General features: G+C 42.9%; 1 protein-coding gene across 1 annotated transcript in view; it reads left to right on the top strand.

Moving 5' to 3' along the window:
* Positions 1-4,288: 4,288 nt before the first annotated feature.
* The window catches only part of MID2 (midline 2), a 96,053-nt gene continuing 73,822 nt past the window's right edge, over positions 4,289-26,519 (top strand). Inside the window, exons 1-2 of the mRNA XM_052663335.1 lie at positions 4,289-4,345; positions 17,914-18,629. Of these exons, the coding sequence (XP_052519295.1) occupies positions 17,970-18,629 (660 nt within the window). The 5' untranslated portion in view covers positions 4,289-4,345; positions 17,914-17,969. The remainder of the gene's footprint in view (positions 4,346-17,913; positions 18,630-26,519) is intronic.

The raw sequence follows: 26,519 nt of genomic DNA on the forward strand, positions 1-26,519 counted from the left end.
GCAGTACTCTTGCCTAGACAATTCCGTGGATGGAGGAGCCTGATGGGCTACAGTCCATGGGGTCACAAAGAGTCAGACACTGAGTGACTTTACTTTCACTTTTCATGTGTAAAATAGGGCTTCCCAGGTGGCGCAAGTGGTAAAGAATCTACCTGGCAATGCAGGAGACATAAGAGACGCAGGTCAGATCCCTAGGTCTGGAAGACCTGCTAGAGGAGGGAGGGCATTGCAAACCACTCCAGCATTCTTGCCTGGAGAATCCCATGGGTAGAGGATTTTGGCGGGTCACAGAGTCAGACACAACTGAAGTGATTTAGCACGCACACATGTATAAAATAGATAACTAAGAAGGACCTGCTGTTTGGGCTTCCCTGATAGGTCAGTTGGTAAAGAATCTGCCTGCAATGCAGGAGACCCTGGTTCAATCGCTGGGTCAGAAAGATCTGCTGGAGAAGGGATAGGCTACCCGCTCCAGTATTCTTGGCCATCGCTTGTGGCTCAGCTGGTAATGAATCTGCCCGCGAAGCAGGAGACCTGGGTTGGGAAGATCCCCTGGAGAAGGGAAAGGCTACCCACTCCAGTATTCTGGCCTGGAGAATTCCATGGACTGTACAGTCCTTGGGATCGCTGTTTAGCACAGGGAACTCTACTCAATACTCTGTAATGGCCCATATGGGAATAAAATCTAAAAAAGAGTGCATATATATGTGTGTATAACTGATTCACTTTGCAGTACACCTAAAACTAACACAACATTTTAAATCAGCTATCAGTTCAGTTCAGTCGCTCAGTCGTGTCAGACTCTTTGCGACCCCATGAATCGCAGCACACCAGGCCTCCCTGTCCATCACCAACTCCCGGAGTCCACCCAAACCCACATGCATTGAGTCGGTGATGCCATCCAGCCATCTCCTCCTCTATTGTCTCCTTCTCCTCCTGCCCTCAATCTTTCCCAGCATCAGGGTCTTTTCAAATCAGTCAGCTTTTCGAATCAGGTGGCCAAAGTATTGGAGTTTCAGCTTCAACATCAGTCCTTCCAATGAACACCCAGGACTGATCTTTAGAATGGACTGGTTGGATCTCCTTGCAGTCCAAGGGACTCTCAAGAGTCTTCTCCAATGAGAGTTGGACTATAAAGAAAATCAGCTATACACCAATAAAAATTAATTTTAAAAAAGTGAAGGAAAGGTGATTTCTGAAGGATGATAAAGGCCATTAAAAGCAAGTTTCCTTTAAGTGACAGTTCAGCCAAGAGCAGCTAGCTTGGTTCTGGTGTGTCCGTGATAAAAGTGATTGCTTCTTCACGTTTCAGAAAATTCTTCACCTCTCAGTAGGGATGATATCAAGTGATGTTAAAGAATTCTCAGGGATCAATTGACTTCTGACTCAACTTTGGGTTTTTGAAGACATACCTTAAATTTTGTTTTACTGCAAGAGAAATTCTCATTGTAGAATATTCAAACAGTTTTAAAATATATAGACTCAAACCTGAACAATCCCCTCAACATCCACCACAATTCTCGGCTCTTGCTATTTTACACTGTGCTTCCCTGTTACATTCTATGCCTTTACTGGCATATACATACATCTACTTTCTTACACAAATTCAATAATCTCTACCTGTTATATATACCTTTTCATTCTTTTAATTTTTAAATTTGATTTATTGTATTAAAATAAACATAATGTAAAAATTACCTTTGTTATCAGTTTTTGAGTGTATAATTCGGTGGTATTAAGTACATTCACAGTGTTACATAATCATAAATGCTTGACTCCCAGGGAGCTAGGCAATCAGTTTCTTAGGTATCTTTACCGAAGTCTATACACATGTAAGCATAAATGAAAGCGAAAATGTTAGTCAATCAGACGTGTCCGACTCTTTGTTACCCCATGGACTATAGCCTGCCAGGCTCCTCTGCCCATGGGCTCCTCCAGGCTGGAATGGGATGCCATTTCCTTCTCCAGGGGATCTTCCTGACCCAGGGATCAAACCCCATGTCTCCTGCTTCTTTACCATCTGAGCCACCAGGAAAACTCCTATAAGCATACATGGATGGACAAACCATAAACAGCTTGCTCTTTTCACTTAATATCTGCAATATGTAAATATATATAATACATATATATACACACAGTTCTTACATATACACTCTTCTGCTATGCTAGGACTATTTTAATTCTGACTCAATTTTTTAAAAATTAATTTTTTATTGTGACAAAAAGCATGTAACATACAATTCACCCTCTCAGCAATTTCTAAGTGTACAATACAACCACATGCACAGCTTCACGCAACAGATTCCCCAGAACCCCTGACCTCAGTCCTGCTTGATTGAAATTCCACATCCACAAAACAATTCTCTTCCCTTCCCCCTAGCCCCTGGAGTGCATGATTCTACTTTTTGTTTCTATGAGTCTGACTACTTTAGGTACCTCCCGTAAGTGGCATCATACAGTGTTTCTCCTTTTGTGACTGGCTTATTTCACTTAGCTAGCATATTATCTTCAAGGTTCATCCATGTCATAGTCTATGGCAGGATCCCTCTCTTTTTTAAGGCTGATTTCCCTCTTTTTTTGTACATGCCATATTCAGTACACATACCCTGAGTGTATATGCCACATTTTCTTTATCCATTCATCTCTCCATGGATATTTAGGTTGCTTTCACTTCTTGCTATGGTGAATAATGCTGTAATAAACATGGGGGTGCAAATATCTCTCTGAGAGTCTGCTTTCAATTCTTTCAGATATATTTCCAGAAGTGGAATTGCTGAATCACATGGTAGTTCTATTTTTAATTTCTTGAGGAACCTCCTCACTGTTTTCCTTAGCAGTTGCACCACTTTATATTCCTACCAACTGCAAACAGTGTTCCAATTTCTCCACATCCTTACCAACACTTACTATTTTCTGTTTTATTTTAAATACTTGTCAGCCTAATGAGTGTGAGATAATATCTTATTGTGGTTTTGGTTTCCATTTCCCTGATGATTAGCAATGCTGAGCATCTTTTCATATGCTTATTGGCCATTTGTTTATCTTCTTTGGAGAAACGTCTATTTGAGTCCTTCGCCCATTTTTTAATCGTGATATTTACTTTGTTATTGGATTGTAGGAGTTCTTTACCTATTAACCTCTTACCAGATACGTGGTTTGCAAATATTTTCTCTCTATTTTTGCCTTTTCACTGTTGATTCTTCTGCTGCACAGAAGTTTTTAAGTTCAATGTAGTCCCTCTTGTCTAGTTTAGCTTTATTTTTGCTTGTGTTTTTGGTGTGACTCATTAACTTTTACTTTTCTTAGGGCCAGACTTTCATCAGGATAGCTTGGTTGTGATTTTTGCCTTCCTTTCCACCTCAGTGCTCTCTTGAACATTGTTTAACAGGGGTGTTGGCTAATTACTATTGGTTCCCTGATGGGATACACCCAGAATTACCTTAATTTTTCTGGACTCATTCCCACCGAAGGTAATGAGAGAGCTATGGGAGAGGGGGTTCTTTCCTCCCATTTTCTCACTCCTTTCCCCTTCATCTTGCCTTTTTAAAAAAATCCCCTTCATTTCCCTATGTGAGGTACAGAATCTCCTCTGGGGCCTCCTCCTCCTTCCCTCTCCCACCCTCCTCGAGGAGTGGGTCGGTGGTCTCTGAGCCAATGACAGGTCCCACGGGCGGACTCCAGACCAATGAACGCGTCTGGGTTCCAGCTGGACCAATTAGCTTATTAGGGACATTGAATACCTGTATATAGCTAACATCTGTCCCATTGTCGTCTTATTAAAGACCCTCTGGTTTGGCCCATCACGGATTTGAATGTGTAAATGAGGCCCTACACTCTCCCCCCTCCCCCACTTTTTTGGTTTTGTTTTTTTTAATTTTGGTGGCTTTAATCCATCTCCACAACTTCTGCCCAAGGCCAATAAAACACAGCCATTCTCCCTTTGTAAAAAGAAAGAGGGGTTGGGTTTCCTTCAATTGTCTGCCCTTTTCTGTCTCCTCCACTATTTTTGTTTTACTCTGTAGTTAACTTTACATTGAGCAGCTTCGTCCGAGGACCTGTGCGCTGCGCCTAGGCACTCTTCTCATTGCTGGTGGCAGCGGCCCTTTCGTTGTTCTAACCTAGGGGTTTGTGGGGGCCAGGGGCTTGGCGGCTGGGAGAAGAGTTTGGCCAGAGTCTTCCTTCTGCATTTCACACACATTCTGCTGGCGCTCTCGCTCTCTTACACACACACACACACACACACACACACACACACACACACACACACACACCCGCTCCGGCCCCTCTCCGTATGTCTTCCTTCAAGATGACAGGGCGCTGGAGAAAAGGCTGCTGGAATCAGCTGGTAGGTACAGTAGTAACCCGAACCCCACCCACCCGCTGCCTTTGCTCGCTCAGGTTTCTCCGGTCACTCCTGCCAGGGGAGAAAACATGTAAACGCGCCTCCAGAGGAGGGGCAGGGGGAGCTGGGAGCGGCGGGGGCGGCAGAAGGTGAGCCGGGGAAGGTGGCCGAGCGCCCCGGCTGCCGGGCCCTTCCCAGCGCTCCCTCGGGGCAGCAGCCCCAGCCCGCTTCGCCCCCACCCCATCCCCCTTTTCGTCGGGATTGCCTTCTCCCCCCCCCCCCCGCCCCCCACGCCCTGCGACGGCGGAAATGACAGTGTGGTGCTGCCGCGGTGTCATGGTGCTGCCCCTGGACTGAGGAGCGAAAACTCTTAAGTTTGGCTCGGGAGACCCAGCCGCGGTAGCGTGGCGGCCGCCGAGCTGTCCCCAGCGGGGCGCGCGGGCGGGCGGATCCTGGCTGCTGCGCGGCGGCGGCGGCGGCTGCGAAGGCGGGCGGCGGCCTAGAGCGGCGGCGGCAACGGCGGCAGCGGTGGCAGCCGGGGAGCTCGCGCCGGAGCCTGAGCCAGCTCGCGCGGGAGGCAGGCGAGCACCCGGCGCCCTCGGGCGCGCCGAGGACATGGCCGGCAGCCGGGAAGGCTCTGGGTAAAACGCGCCCCCTCGCCGCGGCCCCGGGGGCCGACCGCCACCACCCGCGCAGGGCTCGGCCCCGGGCTCGGGCCGCGCGTCTCAGGTGCGGCCGGGGCCCGGCGGGGGCCGAGGGCTGCTCCGGGGCTCGGCGGGGCGGGGTGACGGGGCCCCGCGAGGCTCGAGGTGGCGGCGGCGGCGGAGGGCGCCCCGGCCCGGCCCTGGCTCCCCGATGCGCCGCTGGGGCCCGGCACCCGTCGCTGCCCTCCAGGGACGGAGTTTGCACTCCGGGGTCCGGGGCGGGGGCGGGTCCTAGGCCTCCCGCGCAGTCCAGCCGGGTCGGGCGCGGGCCCCTCCCCGAGCGGCTCTCCGAGAGCCTGGGCGCTAGTCTGGGAAAGGGCACCGCCGCCTTCCCACGCTCCCGCGGCCGGCCACCTCCTTGGCCCGGGCGGCGCCCCTCGGCCGCCTGGCTGTGGTGGCTGCGGCAGCCAGAGATGCTGCGGACACCCTGCCCGCGGGGAGGCCGGGCGAAACTTAATCCCTTTGCTGCCACGGAATGATCCTGGAGTCTCTGTCTGGGTGGTTCCTTATTTTTGGCCTAGCTGTGAAACCAGCTCAGTGGGGGAGAGGGAAAACTTATAGGTCCCCCGGACAGACTGCGATAGAACCCGGGAAAGGTGGGGTTTTTCCATTCCTGGCTCGTAAGAATTAAGAACAGCGGAGTAGATTGACAGAAACATTTTTGGTGATGATAAGGTTTCGGTTACTTAGCATAACGCGTGCAGCACATTTCTTGGAGGCGTTTCTTCTCAGAGCAGGACATTGGGATCCTGGGGTCGTTGGGTTCTTCACTTTTTCTCTTCCACACTCCCCTACCCGCCTTCACACTCACTCGCCTTCTTCCTACGTGGTAATCACACACCTACTTGCCTACGGTAATCTCCCAACCAGAACCACACGTCTCCTGGGTCCTGTGCACTCCCAGGCTCCCTGTCAAGCAGCCTCTGGCTTCTGAACCAGCTTTGCCATTTTGAGGATTTCTGAGTGTGGGGAGGGTGGATGGTTATGGTTGTTTGTGTCTGAAGTGTATTAGAGGCTATGTAAATAGACAAGTACAAGTGTGGGTTGAGTCTTCTGATTCTTAAGGTGGGCCATAAGGGCTGCCTTTACCTCCATTCTGTCCCCTTCCAATACTCCAGTCAGTTCTTTCTCTGGCAATGTTCCAATGGAAGGGGAACCCTGAATAGGGAGAGTCCCTCCCCTACTTCTCATTTTACCCCAGCTGGTTACCCCTAATGCTCACATCCCCCTTTTCACTCCACTCATCACTGCCTTGAGAGGGAAAGAGTCTTTGCTATTTTAATATTTTCCTGCCCAATCAATTAATGCAGATATACAATGTGAATTAGATTTCCCCTGATGGTTCCACACAGCTTGATTTATGTGGTTGAAATACAAGTCTAGGAGCCAAGGAGATCAGAGAGTTCATTTCAAATCTGATGTTTCATTGGCTTTGTGGCTTTAGGACATTCCTGTGACCTTTCTTTCATAGTTGATGCACTTGTATGAAAGACATCATATTGTGTACTGGCTATTGTGAGTCTTGGCTTGGTCCTTTGAAGATGAAAGGATTCTATAAACCCTCAGCATTATACTTTTCAAAGAAAGTACTTCATTTACCTTTTATTGAGGTAATAGTTTGGGTGTAAGTAGGAACCCTGCTTTACTGGGAACCCAAACTTGCCATTATTAACCCTTTTGGGAGCCAAATCTATTACCCTACTGTGGTCCTAGGTCTGTTTCTTTTTTTTCCCTTAGTGCACATGCAGCTGAATGAAAACGTACATAAAACAAGGCATACAGAGTAATGATGATTATTTTAAACTAAGGCTTGAATCATATCTAATGTACTCCAACCTAACAATCTGAATCAGATGCATTTGAAAACATAACCTCACTCATTTTTAGCCCATACAGGGGCGGGTAGTTACTTTCTACTGAAAAGTGGCTTAAATACTTTTAGGCATGGCTATCTAAGCAGGATTAGTATCTTGCAGTGGTGAATCAACCATGTTTCTTAAAAGCACCTGCAATGTGCAGAGTCCTCTGCTGACTGGGCTAAGGCCCCAGCTTTGGCCTTACATTTTGGCCTCCTGTTTGTTTAAGGCATACCTCTGTACTTGCAGTTCTCAGATTAGGACAGGGAGGGGCTGTGCAGGGCAGGGGTAAAGCCTAGAGACTTGAAGGAGCGAGTATTTCCCTCCCATTTACTTTCATGACTACTAGACTCCTAATCTAGCATGTTGTACCTTGCAAGGCCATCCCTGGGAAGTACTGCCACAAATCAGAATGGCTTGGTTGCTTTATGAACATATCATCTGAACAGTGCAAATTGATTTAGGTGAAATTAGTTTAGTTAATCCCTCCTCTAAGTGCAGGGCAACTTGCTCCAACTTGTAGATCCTAAAACAGTGCCAAAGGAGTCTCATAATTGCATCCAAAAATTGCTCTTAGTGAACCTGTCCATTCCTTCATCCCTCCTCCCATAAAATCTGCTGACACCATGACAGTTGAGAAGGAAACTGCCCAAGGAATATGCCTTTGCTACTTGATGAAGAGGAGAGAATGTCCTCCCTTCACTCTGTCTCTCAGGTTCTCTCTTTCCCCAACAGGGACAGAAATCTCTAAAAGGAAGGGGAGATAGGGCAAAGGCATAGAATGACTGTTCTCAGAGGTGTCTGCTTATGTGTATCATTCAGTCTTTGTGGATCTTGGTAACTCCCTAGCTGTTAGGCCATTGGCCTCAGCTGCTGGTGGAGGCCAGTGGGGTGTTCCATTTCCAGTTAGCATTACGTTTTGTTCTTTTCTTCCATGCAAAAGTGGGAAATTGGCACTGTGTGAAGCACCTCCTTACTTAGGCCGAGTATCTTGACTTAGAGCATTGCATCATCAAAATAGTATGTGTAATATGTTGATAATGGATATACGACAGTTCACAATTGTTCACTTTTTGATGAGTGAAATTTGGGTACCAACGTGGTGGTGTGCTAATAATGTCTATATCTCAGGTTTCTCAACAAACCTTGTGTTCATTGCTGAGCAGTGGAAAAAATAGACTGGAAAAGTGTTTCTCAACCAGTGTGTTGGATCATTCTAACAAGTGAGACCAGATGGGTGGTGTTGCAACAAGAAATTCCGACTCCAGTGATCCCCCTCTGCAGGCTGCTAGTCCTCTTTTTATTTCCCCTCTCTTCCAGGGATCAATATATGTTTCTCCATTTTCATGAATTAAAACTGTTAAGAGTCTTCTGTGGGCACTGGAGGTTTGTGGCTTTTTCTACAGTTTTCCTTTTCCATCTTCCCCTCCTCCATAACCACAGACACGCTCTTTTTGACAATCCCCCTGCTCCTGCATTGCCCTTAGAAATCTGTGTAAGCTGCTCAAACTACTAGATGGTTAATATGGGTGACAGAGGGATTTTGAGCAATGTGCTAACATCCCACCACTCCCTTCTTCGTGTGGGGTTCACTTGAATTCATAATAAGGATATTGGTTCTGCCTAAGTGGGTTAGCAAAGTATCCTTAGTAAGACTTATCCTACTTGGGATCTTTTCTCCGTGCAGAGCTCCGACTGCCTGACCTTGGGCTTTCTCTCAGCCTCTTCCCTGCCGGTCAGACTCCTCTAGTTGATGAACAGTAGCCCCAGTCTCTGGATCTTCCCCTTACAGAAACCAAAAGATCTGATAACAAATTCATTATATAACCTAAAATCCTCTTGAAACAGAAAATCCCAGTAGTTGCAGTTTGACCAGTTAGGGATATAACGCGTGGGCATGGGAGACAATGCTAATGCAGGACTGTGACGTGTCTGAATGTATACAGCCCAGAGGTAGAAAAATGGTTTATGGTCCAGAATCCTTGATCGCTTTTGTCTATGGCCCTTTGTTCAGTGTTGCTAGGATCCATGTGGCTCCCAGGGGAGTAGAAGCTTCATTTCAAATATACTTCTGTTCTCTGCCCCTTGTTTCTGACCTGAACTTGGGGTCCTCTCAGCCTAACACCACAGCATGCCCTACATACATATATTGCCAGTTTTATTCTGTAGAGGTTAGAGATGGCTGTCCATCCAGGTGTGCCCCTGAACACTTAAAAATTTACAAATATTTCATTGGGTAGCAGAGATCGGGAAAAGCAGTCCTAGAATAGATGGAAAGCTATCCTGTTATCAGTAGGTAAATTGTTTGTTCTCCAACCCCCAAACTGCTGGTGTAATTGGCATTAAGATAAAGGTGTTATGAATTGTACTTATGATTTCTGACAATTATCAGGTGTTGCCTTGGCAAATCCGTTTCTTGGTTACTTAGATTAATCTTTTGTGCTTGTAGCAGATCTAGGACTTCTAGTTCTGCTATTGTGATATTCATTTTAATGTTTATGATGACTATATTGTGTCAAATAGCCAATGGTTGGATTTAGGAGCTAATTATTGTAAAGATCATTAAATCTATGTACTATAAAATATTAAGTAGGCTTTAATAACCTATTAGACAGGAACTGGCTCTGGTGCTGTCAGGCAGTAATCAGCCTCCAGTCCTGAGCTCTCCCTGTACATGATAAAAGCTTACGAAAAAAGAAGAGAGATACTTTTTCCTTTTGGGGGAACTCCAGTCTAACAGGGGATACATTTGGGCATGTTAAATACCACAGTCAGATGCATGTCCTCCAGAAAACTTGTGGGGGAGTGTAATTGTCCTCTATTATGTCAACCATTATGCATTTTGGGTATATTTCCAAACATGCACTATTTCCTTAATAACTTGCTCTGTATCTGTCATCTGTGAATGTGTGTTGAAAATATCCGTATTTATAAAGCAAGTTAATAATGTTATTCTCATCTGATCCTCACAAAAGCCTGTGAGATTGGGTAACACAGGTATTTTTCATTTGACAGATGAGGAGGCTGTGGCCCAAAAGATTTTAATATCTTACCTGGGATCACTCAGCAAATTCAGCTTAGAGCCAGGACTTGGCAAATCCGTTTCAATCAGGCTTTGCTGAGAGGATCAAATGAGATGAGCCATTTGAAAAGTATAAAATTGGTACACAAATGTAAAGTGACTGTTAATTATACTTACTGACCACATAGTCTCTTTTTTTTGGGTTTCTGTCTTCCATTTTTTTAGGATGAGAATTCTGTGCATTGGGTGCCTTTTACACTCCCAAATAATCATTTCTGTGCTGTAGAGGGGTCCTTTCCTACTAAGTAGTATTTTAGAATTTGGTGTCTTCCTTTTCTTCCAAAAGGTGTTTTCATTAGTTTGTACTCCCATGGGATGCCCCTCCCCCTTCAGTTGTCCCCCAGAACACCCATTATGTCTTCTTGGAGGCACAACAGGCAAAACCAGCCACTGTCCTTGAGCACCTTGGCTTAGCCAAGGGTAAGTAATGCATTTTGTTTATTTATTTCCAGTTTCTTTCATGATGATGCCCATCGCTTGTCAGCCTTTCAAGTCACACTAATAAATAAGATTTGTGTTTTGAGGCGCTGTTTTTCATTAATCCCAGCTGTCTTTCCTATGTGGTAACATACAGTAAGAACGCTGTTATAATAGGATGTCAGAGCTGGAAAACATCTTAAAGAGATAGTCTGGTGATTCTAGTGCAACTTGAACGACATTTTACAGTTAAGGGAACATCAGACTAAGCCAGGGCTCATTTGCTGATCCTCTAAGGCAGAGAGACAGTTTCTAGTGTTTTAAGGAAGAGCTCAGCTCATGGGATATTAATGTTAATATCCTGCAGAATATAAAGCCTACTACTCGGCTCAATCCTCATTCTACAGCCCAGGGGTCAGGCTGGGTTTTACACTCCTGGTTTTTCTGTGAAGAAAAGGAGACTGTGGTTCCTCAGGGAGGTAATGAGAGCCCATAGCCATGCTCCACAGACCTGGAAGATGAAAACTAGATGGAATATACACTGTTGAAATAAATGGACATTTAATTATGTTCAAATAACATTTGAAATAATAGCATTCTGCCAAGTGCCGATCATGGCTTCTCTGATCCGGGTTAACTGAATGCTGGATTTGAAGGGCAATGCTGAAGTCTATCTTTCATTTTGTAACTGTAGAATGTATTATTTTTATCCTAATTGCCTGCATTGAAACTCCTCCTTTGTATTCATGCCTACTCACACAGCCTTATGATACCTTCTTATAGTTTATTCTCATCAACTTTTTTTTTTAGGAGTCTCAGCCTGAAGGGGGAGTGCAGGCTGACAGTCAGCCATACAGAAACGATTTTATACTAGAACAAGGGCAAATCCATAAACATTCTTATTTGACTACACGGCAGTAACTAAATGATATGGAAGGGAACAAATCAGTGGATGTGGATGCGGGCATTTGTATCTTAACCTGGCAATTGACCTGCCTGCCCAGGCATTTCATCAGTGCATTTTTATGACAAACTATTGTGGGCTTCCCTTGTAGCTCAGTCAGTAAAGAATCTGCCTGCAGTGCAGGAGATATGGGTTTGATCCCTGGGTTGGGAAGATCCCCTGGAGAAGGAAATGGCAACCCACTCCAGTATCCTAGCCTGGAAAATCTTATGGACAGAGGAGCCTGGTGGGCTGTGGTCCATGGGGTTGCAAAGAGTCGGGCCCGACTGAGCAACTTAACACTATTGTGTTTTCTGGCAAAAAACAAAAACAAAAACAAAAACAAAAAACTTTGTGATTACCTGTCATTCAGTGACACTGTGTCAGGTTTACATCCTATCTTTATCTTTACTATATTCTCTAATTCTGGATAGATTAGCATTTCACAAACTTTTTGAAGTTGCAACACTGTCATTGATTTATTTTTGTTGTACCACTTCCTCATGTATTTCTTAAAGGTATTTTGTGACCTAGGAGTCAAACAGTTTTTAGGAATCTTACAATTTTTTTTTTTTTTTTGTCAAAACAGGCAGAAATTTTGTATTCATGTCTCAACTGGTTGACCACACCAGAGCTTTGCCCAATTAAGCTTTTCTAAATGTAGCGTGAAGTCACACAAATGTAATTAAAAAAAAAATCAAGAAAGACAATCGTTGTACATGGGCAATGGGATCATGAATATGATTTCTTCCTGTTTTCCAAAAATCTCTTCGATACAATGTTACTAGAGTTTGTTGGAATCTTACAATTTTTAAATGAATAAAAAATTGGGAGCTAATCATTTCCTGATACCCATTAATCATTAGAGATATCCCAGGTATTATAAAACCTAGACAGGCAATCACCAACCTAGAAAAGCAATTGAGAGGAGTAAGCACTTTAGTAGAATTTAGAAACACTACTGAATTACACAGTTGGCAGTGTGGAATAGTGGTTAACTGTGGTTCACCCTCTGGATTGTGGGTCTGAATCTTTTTTAAAAATTAAGATAACATTCACATACCTTAGTTTCACTACTTTGAAGTGTACAATTCAGTGGTTTTTAGTATATTCACAAAGCTGTGCAATCGTCACCACTAATTTCTAAACATTTTCATCATCCCCAAAGGAAAACCCATATACATTAACAGTCACATTCCATTTCCTCCACCTCCCACCCAGACCCTTGAGAAATACTAATTTGCTTTCTGTTCTTATGAGTTTGCCTGTTCTGGGCATTTCCTATAAAGGGAATCATATAATCTGTGACCTTCTGTAACTAACTTCTTTCACTTAGCATAATGTTTTCAAAGATCATCCGTGTTGTAGCATGTATCAGTGGTGGTGGTTTAATTGCTAAGTCGTGTCTGACTCTTGGAACCCCATGGGCTGTTGCCCACCAGGCTCCTCTGTCCATGGGATTCTCCAGGCAAGAATACTGGAGTGGGTTGCCATGCCCTCCTCCAGGGGATCTTCCCAACCCAGGAATCAAACCCTGGTTTCCTGCATTGCAGGCAGGTTCTTCACTGACTGAGCTGCAAGGGAAGCCCCACATGTATCAGTACTTCATTCCTTGTCTTGCTGAATTATATTCCATTGTATGGATATACCACTTTTGTTTATCTGTTCATCATTTGAGGGACATTTGGGTTGTTCCCACCGTTATTGTGATTAATACTGCTATGAACATTTGTGTACAAGTTTTTAGGTGGGCATGTCTTCAGTTCTCCTGGATCGTATGGTAATTCATTTAGCATTTTGGGAAACTGTCAAACTATTTTTGCTGCATAATTTACATTCCCACCAGCAATGTATGAGGGTCCCAGTTTCTTCATGTCCTGGCTGACATTTGCTATTTTTTTAAAAAAAATTCTGGCCATTTTAGTGTGTGTGAAGTAATATAGCTATTCTAGTGAGTGTGAGGTGGTATCTCAGTGTGGTTTTTATTTGTATTTCCCTGCCTCTTGAGAAACCTATGTACAGGTCAGGAAGCAACAGTTAGAACTGGACATGGAACAACAGACTGGTTCCAAATAGGAAAAGGAGTATGTCAAGGCTGTATATTGTCACCCTGCTTATTTAACTTATATGCAGAGTACATCATGAGGAACGCTGGGCTGGAGGAAGCAAAAGCTGGAATCAAGATTGCCAGGAGAAATATCAATAACCTGAGATATGCAGATGACACCACCCTTATGGCAGAAAGTGAAGAACTAAAGAGCCTCTTGATAAAAGTGAAAGAAGAGAGTAAAAGAGTTGGCTTAAAACTCAACATTCAGAAAACTAAGATCATAGCATCTGGTCCCATCATTTCATGGCAAATAGATGGGGAAACAGTGGCTGACTTTATTTTTCTGGGCTCCAAAATCACTGCAGATGGTGATTGCAGCCATGAAATTAAAAGATGCTTGTTCCTTGAAAGGAAAGTTATGACCAACCTAGACAGCAGAGACATTACTTTGCCAACAGAGGTCCATCTAGTCAAGGCTATGGTTTTTCCAGTGGTCATGTATGGATGTGAGAGTTGGACTATAAAGAAAGCTGAGCACCGAAGAATTGATGCTTTTGAACTGTGGTGTTGGAGAAGACTCTTGAGAGTCCCTTGGACTGCAAGGAGATCCAACCAGTCCATCCTAAAGGAGATCAGTTCTGGGTGTTCGTTGGAGGGATTGATGTTGAAGCTGAAGCTCTGATACTTTGGCCACCTGATGTGATGAACTGACTCATTAGAAAAGACCCTGATGCTGGGAGGGATTGGGGGCAGGAGGAGAAGGGGACGACAGAGGATGAGATGGCTGGATGGCATCACTGACTCAATGGACATGAGTCTGAGTGAACTCTGGGAGTTGGTGATGGACAGGGAGGCCTGGCATGCTGCGGTTCGTGGGGTAGCAAAGAGTCGGACATGAATGAGCGACTGAACTGAACTGAATGGCTAATGATGTTGAGTACCTTTTCATATACTGACTGATCATTTGCATATCTTCTTTGGAGAAATGTCTATTCAGATCCTTTGCCATTCTGTATATTTCTAGACCTTTATCACGTATTTGATCTGCAAATATTTTCCCATTCTGTGAGTTGTCACTTTTTTGGTGACGTCATTTGTAGTATAGAAAGTTTTAAATTTTGATGAAGTCCAATTTATCTGTTTTGTTCTTCAGTTGCATATTTGTTGTCATTTAAGAATCCCTTGCTTAACCTATGTTCATGAAGATTTACACTTATGTTTCCTTCCGAGAGTTTTATAGTCTTTGTGCTTACATTTAGATCGTTGATCTATTTTGAGTAAATTTTTGTGTACAGTGTGAGGTAGATCTCTAACTTCTTCCTTTGGCTTGTGGGCAACTGGTTTTCCCAAAGCCACTTGCTTGAAAAAAATTATTGTTTCCCTGTTGAATGGTTTTGGAACTCTTATCAAAAGTCAGTTGACCATAAATATATGAGTTTATTTCTGGACTCTCAGTTTTATTCTGGGTTTGAATCTCCACCTTGTTACTTGCAAACAAATGTGACCCTGGACAAGTTACCTTTTTTGTTGTTTTAATAATAATACCTACCTTTTAGAGGGCTGTTGTGAAAATTAAATGAGATAATGCCTATAAAGGGTATTATTTACTGCCTCACACGTGGCAAATGCATAATGGCTTTTAAGGGGAAAGGTGCTTGGGTAGTCAGGTAGGTAGGGAAAATGGGAGATAGGTTGAAAGGATGCTGAATACTAGGAAAGACCAGAACAAGGTCTCTCATAAATGAGAGATGAGATGAACAGATATTAGAAAAAGTTGAAAAAATACTCAATTCTCCCAAATTGTAATTAAACAGAGTAGAAACAGTTTAATAGAAAAAGTTACTTACCATAAGCAACAGACTGTAACCATTTTATATTATTCTGTATAGACCTGCAATCAGTTCATGTAGTTATTTTTTTTTTTTTTTGGCTGCAGCATGCCACAGGTGGGAGCTTAGTTCCCCAACCAGGGATCAAACCTGTGCCGCACCCCTATATTAGAAGTGCAGGGTCTTAACCCCTGGACTACCAGGGAAGTCCCTCCTGTCAAAGACTCTTTTGAGAACAATTCAAATGCTGTGGATAATCTGCTCCCCATGAAAGTGGATATGTGATATACGCACAGCATTCTTTAAACATTTCTAGAAGGTTCAGAAATCCCTGGTCAGAAATCCTATTTTGACCTTATCCAAGGCAATCCTGATTCCATAGCATGCTTTCCTAAGCTTAATTTCATAGTGACATTCCAAGTGTCACATTTAGTCAAAAACAACTTTTTGGGTTGCAGGAAAATTCAGGGTTTTTCCTCTGCACTCAGGAATTTATAGGACACGTTCCTAAGATTTAGAAAAGTTGTGGTACACCAGTCGTTTTTGTAAAGGTTTCAACACAGAGACAGGCCTATCAGCAGTGCTCTTGACCACCTATCATTTTGGTGGGAGGCCTTACTCCATTCTCCCAAGTAGCTTCCAACACAGACTGAGGACTGCAGACCTGCAGTTCTGGAAGAGAACACAATAGAAATTCAGAAAGAGGTGGAGATGGGCCTAGAAGGAAGAGATGAGATTCTGAAAGAGACTAGGAGTGAGAGGCAGATTCAGAGAAACTCACAGGGACATAGACTCAAATAGAAGTGGAAACATGCTGTCTAGAAACCCTCTTGTAAATAGTCAAGATATTTATCCAGTGAAGGAGATGAGATGATTAAATTAAAGGTGTAGGGGAAAGAGCACAGACTTTGGCATTAGACTGCCCCAGTGATCTGGGTATGTAGGTTCCTGGTTCATTTTCTTAACAACGCTGAGCCCCAGTTTCCTAACCATAATGTGTGTATAGCATTAGTACCTTCTGTACAGCTTTCTTGATAGAATTTGATGAAATACTGTGTGTAAAGTTCCTAACAAGGTACTTAGAATACAGGAGGTGCTTAGTAACACTAGGTCTCTTCTTTAACTTCCTCTACTTTAAGGAATCTTTCATTTAACAATTTTTGAATAACCAGTGTGTGCGAGGCACTGTGCTATGAATAAAAATATGACATAGTTGATGCCTGCAAGGAGAGTTAGCTGGAGATACAGATACATGTATTAAATAAAACAGAGTGATAAACATGTAAATGAGAGAACTCCTGGGTTTCTAGGCTTGGATGATGATATTCAACAGATAGGGAAAATTGGAAGAAGAGCAGGTGTTTTGTGTTGTGGGGCTGGGGAGAATATCAAGTTCATTTATGGACATGTTGAATTTGAGCAATGGAACTACCAAAGGCAATATTCCTGCCTTGAGTGAAAGTTGGGATCTATCATCTCTAAAGTCTCTTCCAATTCTAAAATTCTGTGATATATATACATTTTAATTGTTTTACTTTTTCATCTCTATCGGTGAATGTGGATAGATGTTATAAGCTACAAAATACTAGCCAACAACTTTTAAGCACTTGTGAGTTGTAAAATAAGAGTAGCACACATCTCTTTTTAAAAAGGTGGTTATGCAAACATCTAAACTTACTAAACCAACTGAGAATGTTTTACAATAAGATTCGTCACTTTTACAGTCCAGTTTTTCATAGATTTCCATTAAATAGCTGGTTAGTTCAGTGCACTTAAAACATTTGATTTAGAAATAGCTTTTAGGGATACATCTATTGTACTTGGGGATAACATATAATTGTACTCAATAGTTAAGTGTCCTGTGAGAGGGCTATGCAGATATCTCTGACAGATGACAAAATCTAAACAAATACCAATGGCAGAATCAAACCTTCAAGCCCTAATGAGACTCTCCAGTAATAGTGAGATGATGAACAAAGTTATTCAGAACCAAAAATGCCTTTCTCTTTTCATAAATCGGATTTCCACTTTAAGCCAACAAAATTCCATAATTTTTATACTTTAATATTTTTCCTCTTTGTCTCTAGTAACTCAGTTTGCTAAAAATGGTATGGAATAGAAATTTCCATGTGTGGTAATAGGAAATAATTCAAGGTCACCTATCTGAAGAAATAATTATCCTGTACTGAGAACTACATTTTTCGAAAGCTCTTCTTTTTTTTATGCAGCCTCTTAGAATGGTATCATTTCAAGAACCAGTGAGTTAGGTTGAAATATGGCCTTGTTTTCCTTCCACTAGATGTGAAATAGGAGCAGCTTGGAAGTAAAATAGAGAACACTACTGGAGAATGGAGATTGAGAATTTGGCAGGGCCTCAGAAGCATCATAGTCCAGGACAAGAGATGTCAGTGGAGAGGGTCTGTGAATAGGAATGTGAGTTAGTAAACCAAGATTCAGAGGTGGCACTAGCTTCTATTTATTAGTGCAGGAAAATAAGCCCAGGCATTTGTCAAAAACAAGGTTTCAAGGGGGGAGAATAGCTTTCTGATTAATTCCCAACTCGCTTTCCTAGTGCACCAGCATCCCTGGGGAATCCAGCCTGTAAAGCCTCCATGGGTTAGTGTGTAATTATGTTACATCCACATTTCCTTTGGAAATGCTTAACGACTTCTTCTTCGTGTTCCTTGCAGGTGAAAGCCCAGCCTCTGCGGTTCTTAATGCCTCAGCAGGATTATTTTCACTAAAGATGGAAACACTGGAGTCTGAATTGACCTGTCCAATCTGCCTAGAATTGTTTGAAGACCCCCTTCTGCTCCCTTGTGCTCACAGCCTCTGCTTCAGCTGTGCCCATCGCATCTTGGTCTCGAGCTGCAGCTCCGGTGAATCCATTGAACCCATTACTGCTTTCCAGTGTCCTACGTGCAGGTATGTTATCTCACTGAACCACCGGGGCCTGGACGGCCTCAAGAGAAATGTGACTCTGCAGAACATTATTGACCGCTTTCAGAAGGCTTCCGTCAGTGGACCCAATTCCCCAAGTGAGAGCCGCCGAGAGAGGACTTACAGGCCCAGCAGCGCCATGTCTAGTGAGCGAATTGCGTGCCAATTCTGTGAGCAGGACCCGCCAAGGGATGCAGTGAAAACGTGCATCACTTGTGAGGTCTCCTACTGTGACCGTTGCCTGCGGGCTACACACCCCAACAAGAAACCTTTCACCAGCCACCGCCTGGTGGAACCAGTGCCGGACACGCATCTTCGAGGGATCACCTGCCTGGACCATGAAAATGAGAAAGTGAATATGTACTGTGTATCTGATGACCAATTGATCTGTGCCTTATGCAAACTGGTGGGGCGTCACCGAGACCATCAGGTCGCATCCCTGAATGATCGGTTTGAGAAGCTCAAGGTAAGGGATCCGGAAGACACACTTTACACAACTTTATCTCTTTACACATAGTCTTTATATACAGTCAGCAAGTTCCCTAATAAAATCAGTCACTTTTCCTATATGACAAAAATGAATTAACTCCAAGTTCTTCTCATAAGAAATAGCCTTATAACCTGCAAGCTCTCACTGTAGCCTGTTTCATCTTTTGCACATACCTGCTTGCATTCATTCACCTTTGGCCAGTTCTGGGGGATTTAGCCCATGGCCCACAGTAATAGTCTGCCCAGGGAAGCAGCACCCTCTGTCCTCTGACAATGACATATTATACCCTGTATATCTCTGCCATGATCTTTCCATGTCTTCTTTTAAGTATGTGAGCACCTGTGTAGGTATACTACAATTAGCATATGTGCTGATTTGCATAATTGTGTATATAGCAATGGGAAGGTTGGGTGTGTCTCCATGTAGATGTGGGTGGAGGTGTTTATCTACATAGGTGACAGGTTTTCATGGAGGACAGTACTGTATGTGTTATACACTAGAGAAATAAAGCTTTGGCACTGACCACTACAAATTGCTACCAAGCCCTTAACAAGGAGGCTAATTCTAAATCTGCCTTAAAAAACAAAGCAAATAGACAAAAACAGGACTTCGGTGTACTATGAAGTCAGGAGGGAGCATCAAATACTGAAGTAAACATTAAAACTGAAGGCAAAAAATATTTAATCGAGGATCACATTTTGTGCCAGTATTCATTTTTGTGGGGTACAGACCAAAGTGCTTGTTTGCAGTCCCTTCCTGGGAAGTTCCTGTTCAGTGGACAGAGTTTTCTGAAGTTGTTGTGCCATATAATATTTTTGTGCAAGTCTAAGTGCCTGTCTATTTTAGAGTACTCCTACCTCACATTGATGTTAACAAATGTCAGATCCAGCAAATTATTTTATTACCATTGCCTGTCTGCTATGGGGCTCAATTTCTCTTAAGAAACTGCTTAACAGAAATTCCGGAAAAATAAAATGTTTAAACAAATAATAAGATTACCATCCCAAAATAGGACCTGGATATATAAGTGAAGCTAGAAGGAACACCCAGACAGCGTGGAAGAAGGGCGATAAGGGAGTGGAGATTTCCCTCTTGCCATGCTATGGAAAAGTCATTGTAGCTTATGTAAAAATTATGATGTTGGTGAGGGTAGTAATACTCGGAATAGGATACACTTTCCATTCTGTGATTTATTGAAAACAATATTGAGAGTCACACTGACCATGGTTTGTGCCTTTTAAATTTTTTTTTTTAATTTTTGGAATTTGTTGAAATTAGCTTTTTTTAAAAGTAATTCGTTTTGGCTGTGCCAGGTCTTCCTAGCTGTGTAAGCTTTTCTCTAGTTGCAGCAAGTGGGGGCTACTCTTTGTTGCACCGTGTGGGCTTCTCATTGTGGTGGCTTCTGTTGTTGCATAGGATGGGCTCTAGGGCAAGACGGCTCCAGTAATTGCAGCATGTGGGTTCGGAATTGCAGCTCCCTGGCTCTAGAGCACAGGCTCAGTAGTGGTACATGGGCTTAGTCGCTCCGTGGCACGTGGAATCTTCCTGGATCAGGGATCGAACCCGTATTCCCTGCATTGGCAGGCAGATTCTTTACCACTGAGCCACCAAGGAAGTCCAATTTGTGCCTTTTGATTTTTATTTACATTTAATATTTATAAATTTGTATGAAGTTTAATGTTTATCTGTTGATTTCATTCAAGTTGGTATTCTCATTCATATCAAGACTGCAGAGGGCAATAATCTCATTGGCTTCAATTCTTAGAATCCTAAGATGGTTGGCCTTGGACTTGGTCCAGTTGAAGCCCTGTGTTTTAAATTGGTATAAAATGGAGGCTTCGTGTGGTTAAGCCATTTGGTCAAAGTCACAGAACTGGAGCTGGAACTCAGCTTCTAGAGCTAAGTTGAGTTAAGTATCCTTTCTATTGTAGCCTGCTGTCACTTTGTTTTGGACCTAAACTTTTCCTATGAAATGTGATTTGAAACTTAAATTTATGCTCCAGCAACTGTACATTTCATGGGTCACAGATAAATAGTTAATAGCATTGAGGAAAAGGCATGTTGTATAAACTTACAGCTTTTTAATAGCAAGAGATGGAAGCGGGGTTGCAGGAATACCAGGGGATATGGAGAGGAGAGAACAATCTCTGCCAAATATTTGCAGGTGTTGGAACTATAATAAGGCATTGGCCTTGAGAAATATTCCAAACAGAAAAATCTGTATCCATATGTACCATTGAGATAACAAAAGACTGGATAGACCAAGCCTGTATCTACAGAACACCAGCTTTTTGAAAACATCCGAAAACATGAAAACATTGGATGATTGATTAGAAATTTGGCATCATGCAGCTATAGTCCTTGTCTCCAGGGATAGGTGTAAAATAAAAGTATTTTGCCAAAAGATACTTTACTCTGTAACTAATCAGTAATTTGGAGAGTTAGGAAAGACCACATTTTGAATTGTTCCCCTTTAAATTTTTAGGAAATGTGCAGAAAATTCAGATTATAAATTAAGTGGAAACTTTTTTGCTCATTTTTGGACAGAGAGTGGAAACATATGAATCATTCCCAACTGTGTGGTTTGTTATGTTGTCTGGAACAACTTGGACTTTGAGGAGGGAGAGAGAAGTCCTGCTTGTGTGAGAGGGGGATGGGTGGGGTAGGGGTCACTTGGGTTTTGTGCCAAGAATAAAAGGATATTAATTCTCCACATTAAGCAGAGAGGAAGTCTGATGTTTAGGGTCACATGTCCTCACTTCTTTGAGTTAATTTTAATTTAGAAAAGCATTTAGGATTATCCCCTTAATCTGCTTGATTCTTCCTGAAGGAGAAAGGAGAAAGGTAGCTGTCAGAAGCTACAGGGTAGATGGCCTTGAGTGGACTCCCCTGGTCCTCAGAGGAGCACAGGAGTCCTACCCGAGGAGGGAAAAGGTTTTACTTACTGGTCAGTGTTTATTTGTACTTTTTTTCTGGAGATTCATTGGTGGCATTTCTAACTACTCTTTTTGCACTAACCTCCCTGATTAGGATTAGTGGTCTCAAATATTTATTTGTTCAATAAAGAATAAACAGATCATGATATTTTAGATGAAAGGTCAGAAGAACCAGAAGCTAGCCTGTCTTCTTAACATGTACTCAAAATGGGTTAGAGGATTTGGGATACTTAGTATTGTTTATTACCTTTATCTAATTGTCCAGGCTATCTAAATATCCTTCAGAACGCCAGCAGTGGTTTAATTAATTCTTTGATTTGACAGAGTAATTGTTTTCATGACAGTCATTACAGTTTAAGGCCTATCAGAGTAACTATTTTCTCTATTCTCTTTTCATCTACTATTCCATATATATATATATATATACACATATATGTAAGCTTATGATATATGTAGTATTTCTATAAAAATGCTTCATATTTTAGAGTTTTCACTGTCACATGAGTTCTTCCCCTTAGAAAAATTGATATTGCATTAATAAATGTTGGCTTTATAAAAGAGGTCAAATTTGGGTGACCCTCTGCTGGAGACAGATCTCAACTGGATATTCCAAGTCCTGTACAACTTGGTTCTCATGCTTGCTCACCTATCTTTCCCTCCTGCCACTCTCAAGCATGTTACCTTCACCGTCCAGTAAAACCTCCTGACTATCTGCTAAACATGCCACTCTCTTTTCTGACTCTTAACACTCACTCATACTGTTTTTTTAGCCTGCTTAGGCATCCCACCTACTGTTTAGTGCTCTATTGAAACCCTGTAAGGCCACTCCAACACACCCCAATGATACCATAAATTCTTTGAGGCCAGGCACAATGTCTTTTTGCAGCACACAATGACAACCCACTCCAGCATTCTTGCCTGGAGAATCCCAAGGACAGAAGAGCCTGGCGGGCTACAGTCCATAGGAGATGGACACGACTAAAGTGACTGAGCATGCATGCACGATGTCTTTTATTTCTCCGAAGCCTTCCTTTGTGTCTAGCACACATAGTATAGGCTCAAGAAATCCAAATGAATTAAATCTTTGTAATGGATTTGCAGGAAGTATACCAGAATCTATAGCTTGTTTCCATACTCATAAGATGTAAAGCTGTCTTGCCATCTTTAATAGTTAATAAGTCTAGGGGAAAAAATCTGTGATCTACTGATAATGATAAAAACCAGAGTGTTAGCAAAAGTGTGACATCTCCTTAATTTCAGGTACCTATCCATTTTGACTGCTGGATTTTCTAACTGCCTAACCCTAAGGTGACATCTGTATAAATCAGATGTGATTATTGTAATTCTCTTTGAGAGTGATGTCTTCACATTTCCATGCCCACAGCCTGCCAAAAATATAGCTGATGAAAACCAGGGGGAATAGAGGAATTTCCTGAAGGGAATAAACAAGTACATTTTCTTTTTCTTGTTACATTTCCACAAATTCATTACTACAAATAATTCTTAAATGCAGTTACATTTACCTATCAGGGATCTTGTTGTTATAAAATATTACCTGGCACTAGAGTAAGATTTTTGCTATAGAAAGTAAAAGTTCCTCCCCCGCACTCCCCCTTCAACACACACACACACATACAAACAAAGACTGAGACAGAGAGAGCTAAAGATTGCTAGACAAAGAGAAGGGAAATAGGAGACTTGGAGAATGTTCAAAAGAAAACCACAGTGAGAGTTAAAAGGTTGGAAAATATGATATTCTAGAAGCTTATCATAGTGGGTTACTTGTCCTTCTTCCTACTCAGTCACTCTGTCATCTACCCACCCATTCTCACTCAGCCACCATCCTCTCCCAGTTGGTTGTCTACTCACCCACTTGACACCCACTTCTGTCTGCCAAAAGAGATACCCTCTCAGCTTATCTACCAATGGATGTTTGTTTCTGAACCAGTATAAATATCAGAGAAATAAGGAGAAATGTCTTTATGAGAGACTGGGTTGAGAGAGGGCATATTTGCATACATCTGTGTATGTCACTATACACAAGTATGTGTATCTCTGAATGGGTGGGTGGCTGAGAATTTAATCTGTGTGTGTGTCTGTGGATCTATAAATGTGTGTCACTCTGTGTGAAGAGGAGAGTGCCTGTGTTCCTCTTCTGGGGGTTAATCTGTGGATAACTGGGGTATGAAGGGGTCGTGAGTGTAGGGCAGGTTTTCTGTAGTCACCCTAAGGAGAATTAGGGCTTCAGTAGACCCTTCCTGAGACAAGGGATCGCCAATAAATGAGCTTCATGATAAGACAAATCTTTAGGAGGACAGGGGTCACCATAGCTGAAGGAACAGAAAGAATTGCTTCTCACTTTCACCCACTTAGGTACTGAACCACACTAGCTAAATATTGGTATTATAAGAGCAGAACATTTGTGTCTAGATTTGCACTCTCTAAGGTACGGTGGTAGATGTGTGTGTATGAAAGTAGTAGTCACTCGATCATGTCCAACTCTTTGTGACTCTATGGACTGTATCCCACCAGGCTCCTCTGTCCATGGGATTTTCCAGGCCAGAATACTGGAGTGGGTTGCCATTTCTTTTTCAGGGGATCTTCCCAACCCGGAGATCGAACCCCAGTCTCCCGCATTGCCGGCAGATTCTTTACTGTCTGAGCTGTAATATCTGTCATGGGGTTTTCCAGCTAAACCAGCCTTCATCTCACAAACTTAAAATCATTCTTGCTTGTAGATCTGTAGTCTGTTAATTGTTCAAGACTTGCCCCTGACTACTTAGAATATGTATAAATCTGTACATGTCCTGTATGTGTGTGGGAGGGTAAAAAATGCATTTTATTTCATTTCTACTTGAACTGTGTGCTAAGACTCATTTGAATCACCTTTCTCTCCCTCCAATAATTATATTGATTCTCTGACTCTATTAGCAGTGGTAACAGGCCCCTGTGTTGGAAGATGTTTTCTGTTGTTTCTCAGATTTGAAAGCAAGTTTAGCAAGTGGATTTTCCAACTATCTGTGCTCTTGAGTGAGTAAGTGAAAGTCGCTCAGTAGTGTCCAATTCTTTGCGACCCCATGGACTATACAGTCCATGGAATTCTCCAGGCCAGAATACTGGAGTGGGTAGCCTTTCCCTTCTCCAGGGGATCTTCCCAACCCAGGGATCAAAGCCAGGTCTCTTGGATTGCTGGTGGATTCTTTACCAGCTGAGCCACAAGGGAAGCGCAATCTGTGCTCTTATCTTTGTTTTTCTTTTATTTCTTTTGTCCCAAGTCTCCTCTTCATCAACATCTGAAAGAGCTAACAATCATCAGTCTGAGAACAGCTTACAAAACATTGACTCCAAGATTGTTCTTGGGTGGATGAAACTCCTGTCTGTTATTATTGGGCAAAAGAACATATTACAGAAATATAATATACACAAGGAAAGATTAAAGAAACAAGGATTATTAAACCCAAAGAAGTGAGGTTTAAAGGGGAAAATGTAATAATGACATTCAAGTTCATGAAGCGTTGATATATGAGGTAATGTCTTGTTCTTTATCTCCCCTGAAGATGGATCAGACAAGAACTTAAACTGTAGCCCCAGGGATTTAGCTCTGGGGCTCATTCATTCATCTAAAAAGCAATTAATGAGCATGCATTTTGTTTATTTAAAATGAAAGTGTTAGTCACTCAGTCGTGTCTGACTCTTTGCGACCCCATGGACTGGAGCCCACCAGGCTCCTCTGTCCATGGGATTCTCCAGGCAAGAATACTGGAGTGGGTTGCCATTTCCTTCTCCAGGGGATCTTCCCAACCCAAAGATTGAACCTGGGTCTCCCGAATTGTAGGCAGATGCTTTATGATCTGAGCCACCAGGGAAGCCAGTCCATGAGGTTGGAAAGAGTCTTGGACACGACTGAGAGACTTCACTTAATAAACGAGATGGGGCTTCCCTGGTGACTCAGACAGTAAAGAATATGTCTGAGCAAGAAACCTGTGTTTGATCCCTGGGTCTTTAGGTCATTGCAGTATGATCTGGAGACATGGGAAATAAGGCACAGTACCTGCCCTGAGGAACTTTGAGCTCAGTAAGGGAGACAGAGAAGGACATGTCTGAATTCAGTATGGTAAGTGCCATGACACAGAGGAAAGGTCGGTGAAAGGAAGTCACTAAGCTAAAAGCAGGAATCAAATGATTTTGTTGGAGAAGAGGGCCAATTGGAGAGAAACTGAAGAAAGCATTGACAGGACTTGAAGAACGATTACAGTGCTTATAGATGATGGAGAGAAAGAGTTAAAAAGTGATTTTCCAGGAGGAGATGTCTTGAAGAATGGTGGTATTGGACATAGAAATCGAAAAATTAGAAAGGGGCTAGTGGTTTTGGGGGTTGACTTGACTTCAGATTTGAGTTTATGTGATTGATTGTGGATCACTTAATATTCACTCACTCATCAAACATTTACCAAGCACCTACTAGGTGCCAAGCACTAGAAGAGGTGTTGGGGTTCCAATGATAAACACAACACAGCCCCAACGCTGGTGGAGTGCTCAGCTTAGTGTGGGGAGGCAGACAAGTGAGGACACAGTGACAAGACTGTGGTGAGTGATAGTGGAGGCGCTGAGGGGCGGTAGGGGTGGGTGTGAGACTACATAGGAGGGGCAACAAAAGCGACTTCGGGTGGCATTTTGGACCCCCAGTTGGGGGGCAAGGTTGGGGTTAGGGGCAAGGAGTGTTGTAGTCCAGAGAAAATAGTTTGTTCAAATATCTGGTGGAGGTTGAGCATGGAGCACTTTCAGAACTGAAAGGGCAAATGTTCTAGAAGGAGTTGACATTCGGGCCTTTGTGGTGGCTGAAAGATCGGGGCCAGAGACATAGGTTTGAGGGTCTTGAGCGTGGAGGGAGGAGCAGGCAGTAGTGGGCTGGATGAGAGCTGAGGAGCAA

Source organism: Budorcas taxicolor, chromosome X (genome assembly GCF_023091745.1).
Source record: "Budorcas taxicolor isolate Tak-1 chromosome X, Takin1.1, whole genome shotgun sequence".
Classification (NCBI taxonomy): domain Eukaryota; kingdom Metazoa; phylum Chordata; class Mammalia; order Artiodactyla; family Bovidae; genus Budorcas; species Budorcas taxicolor.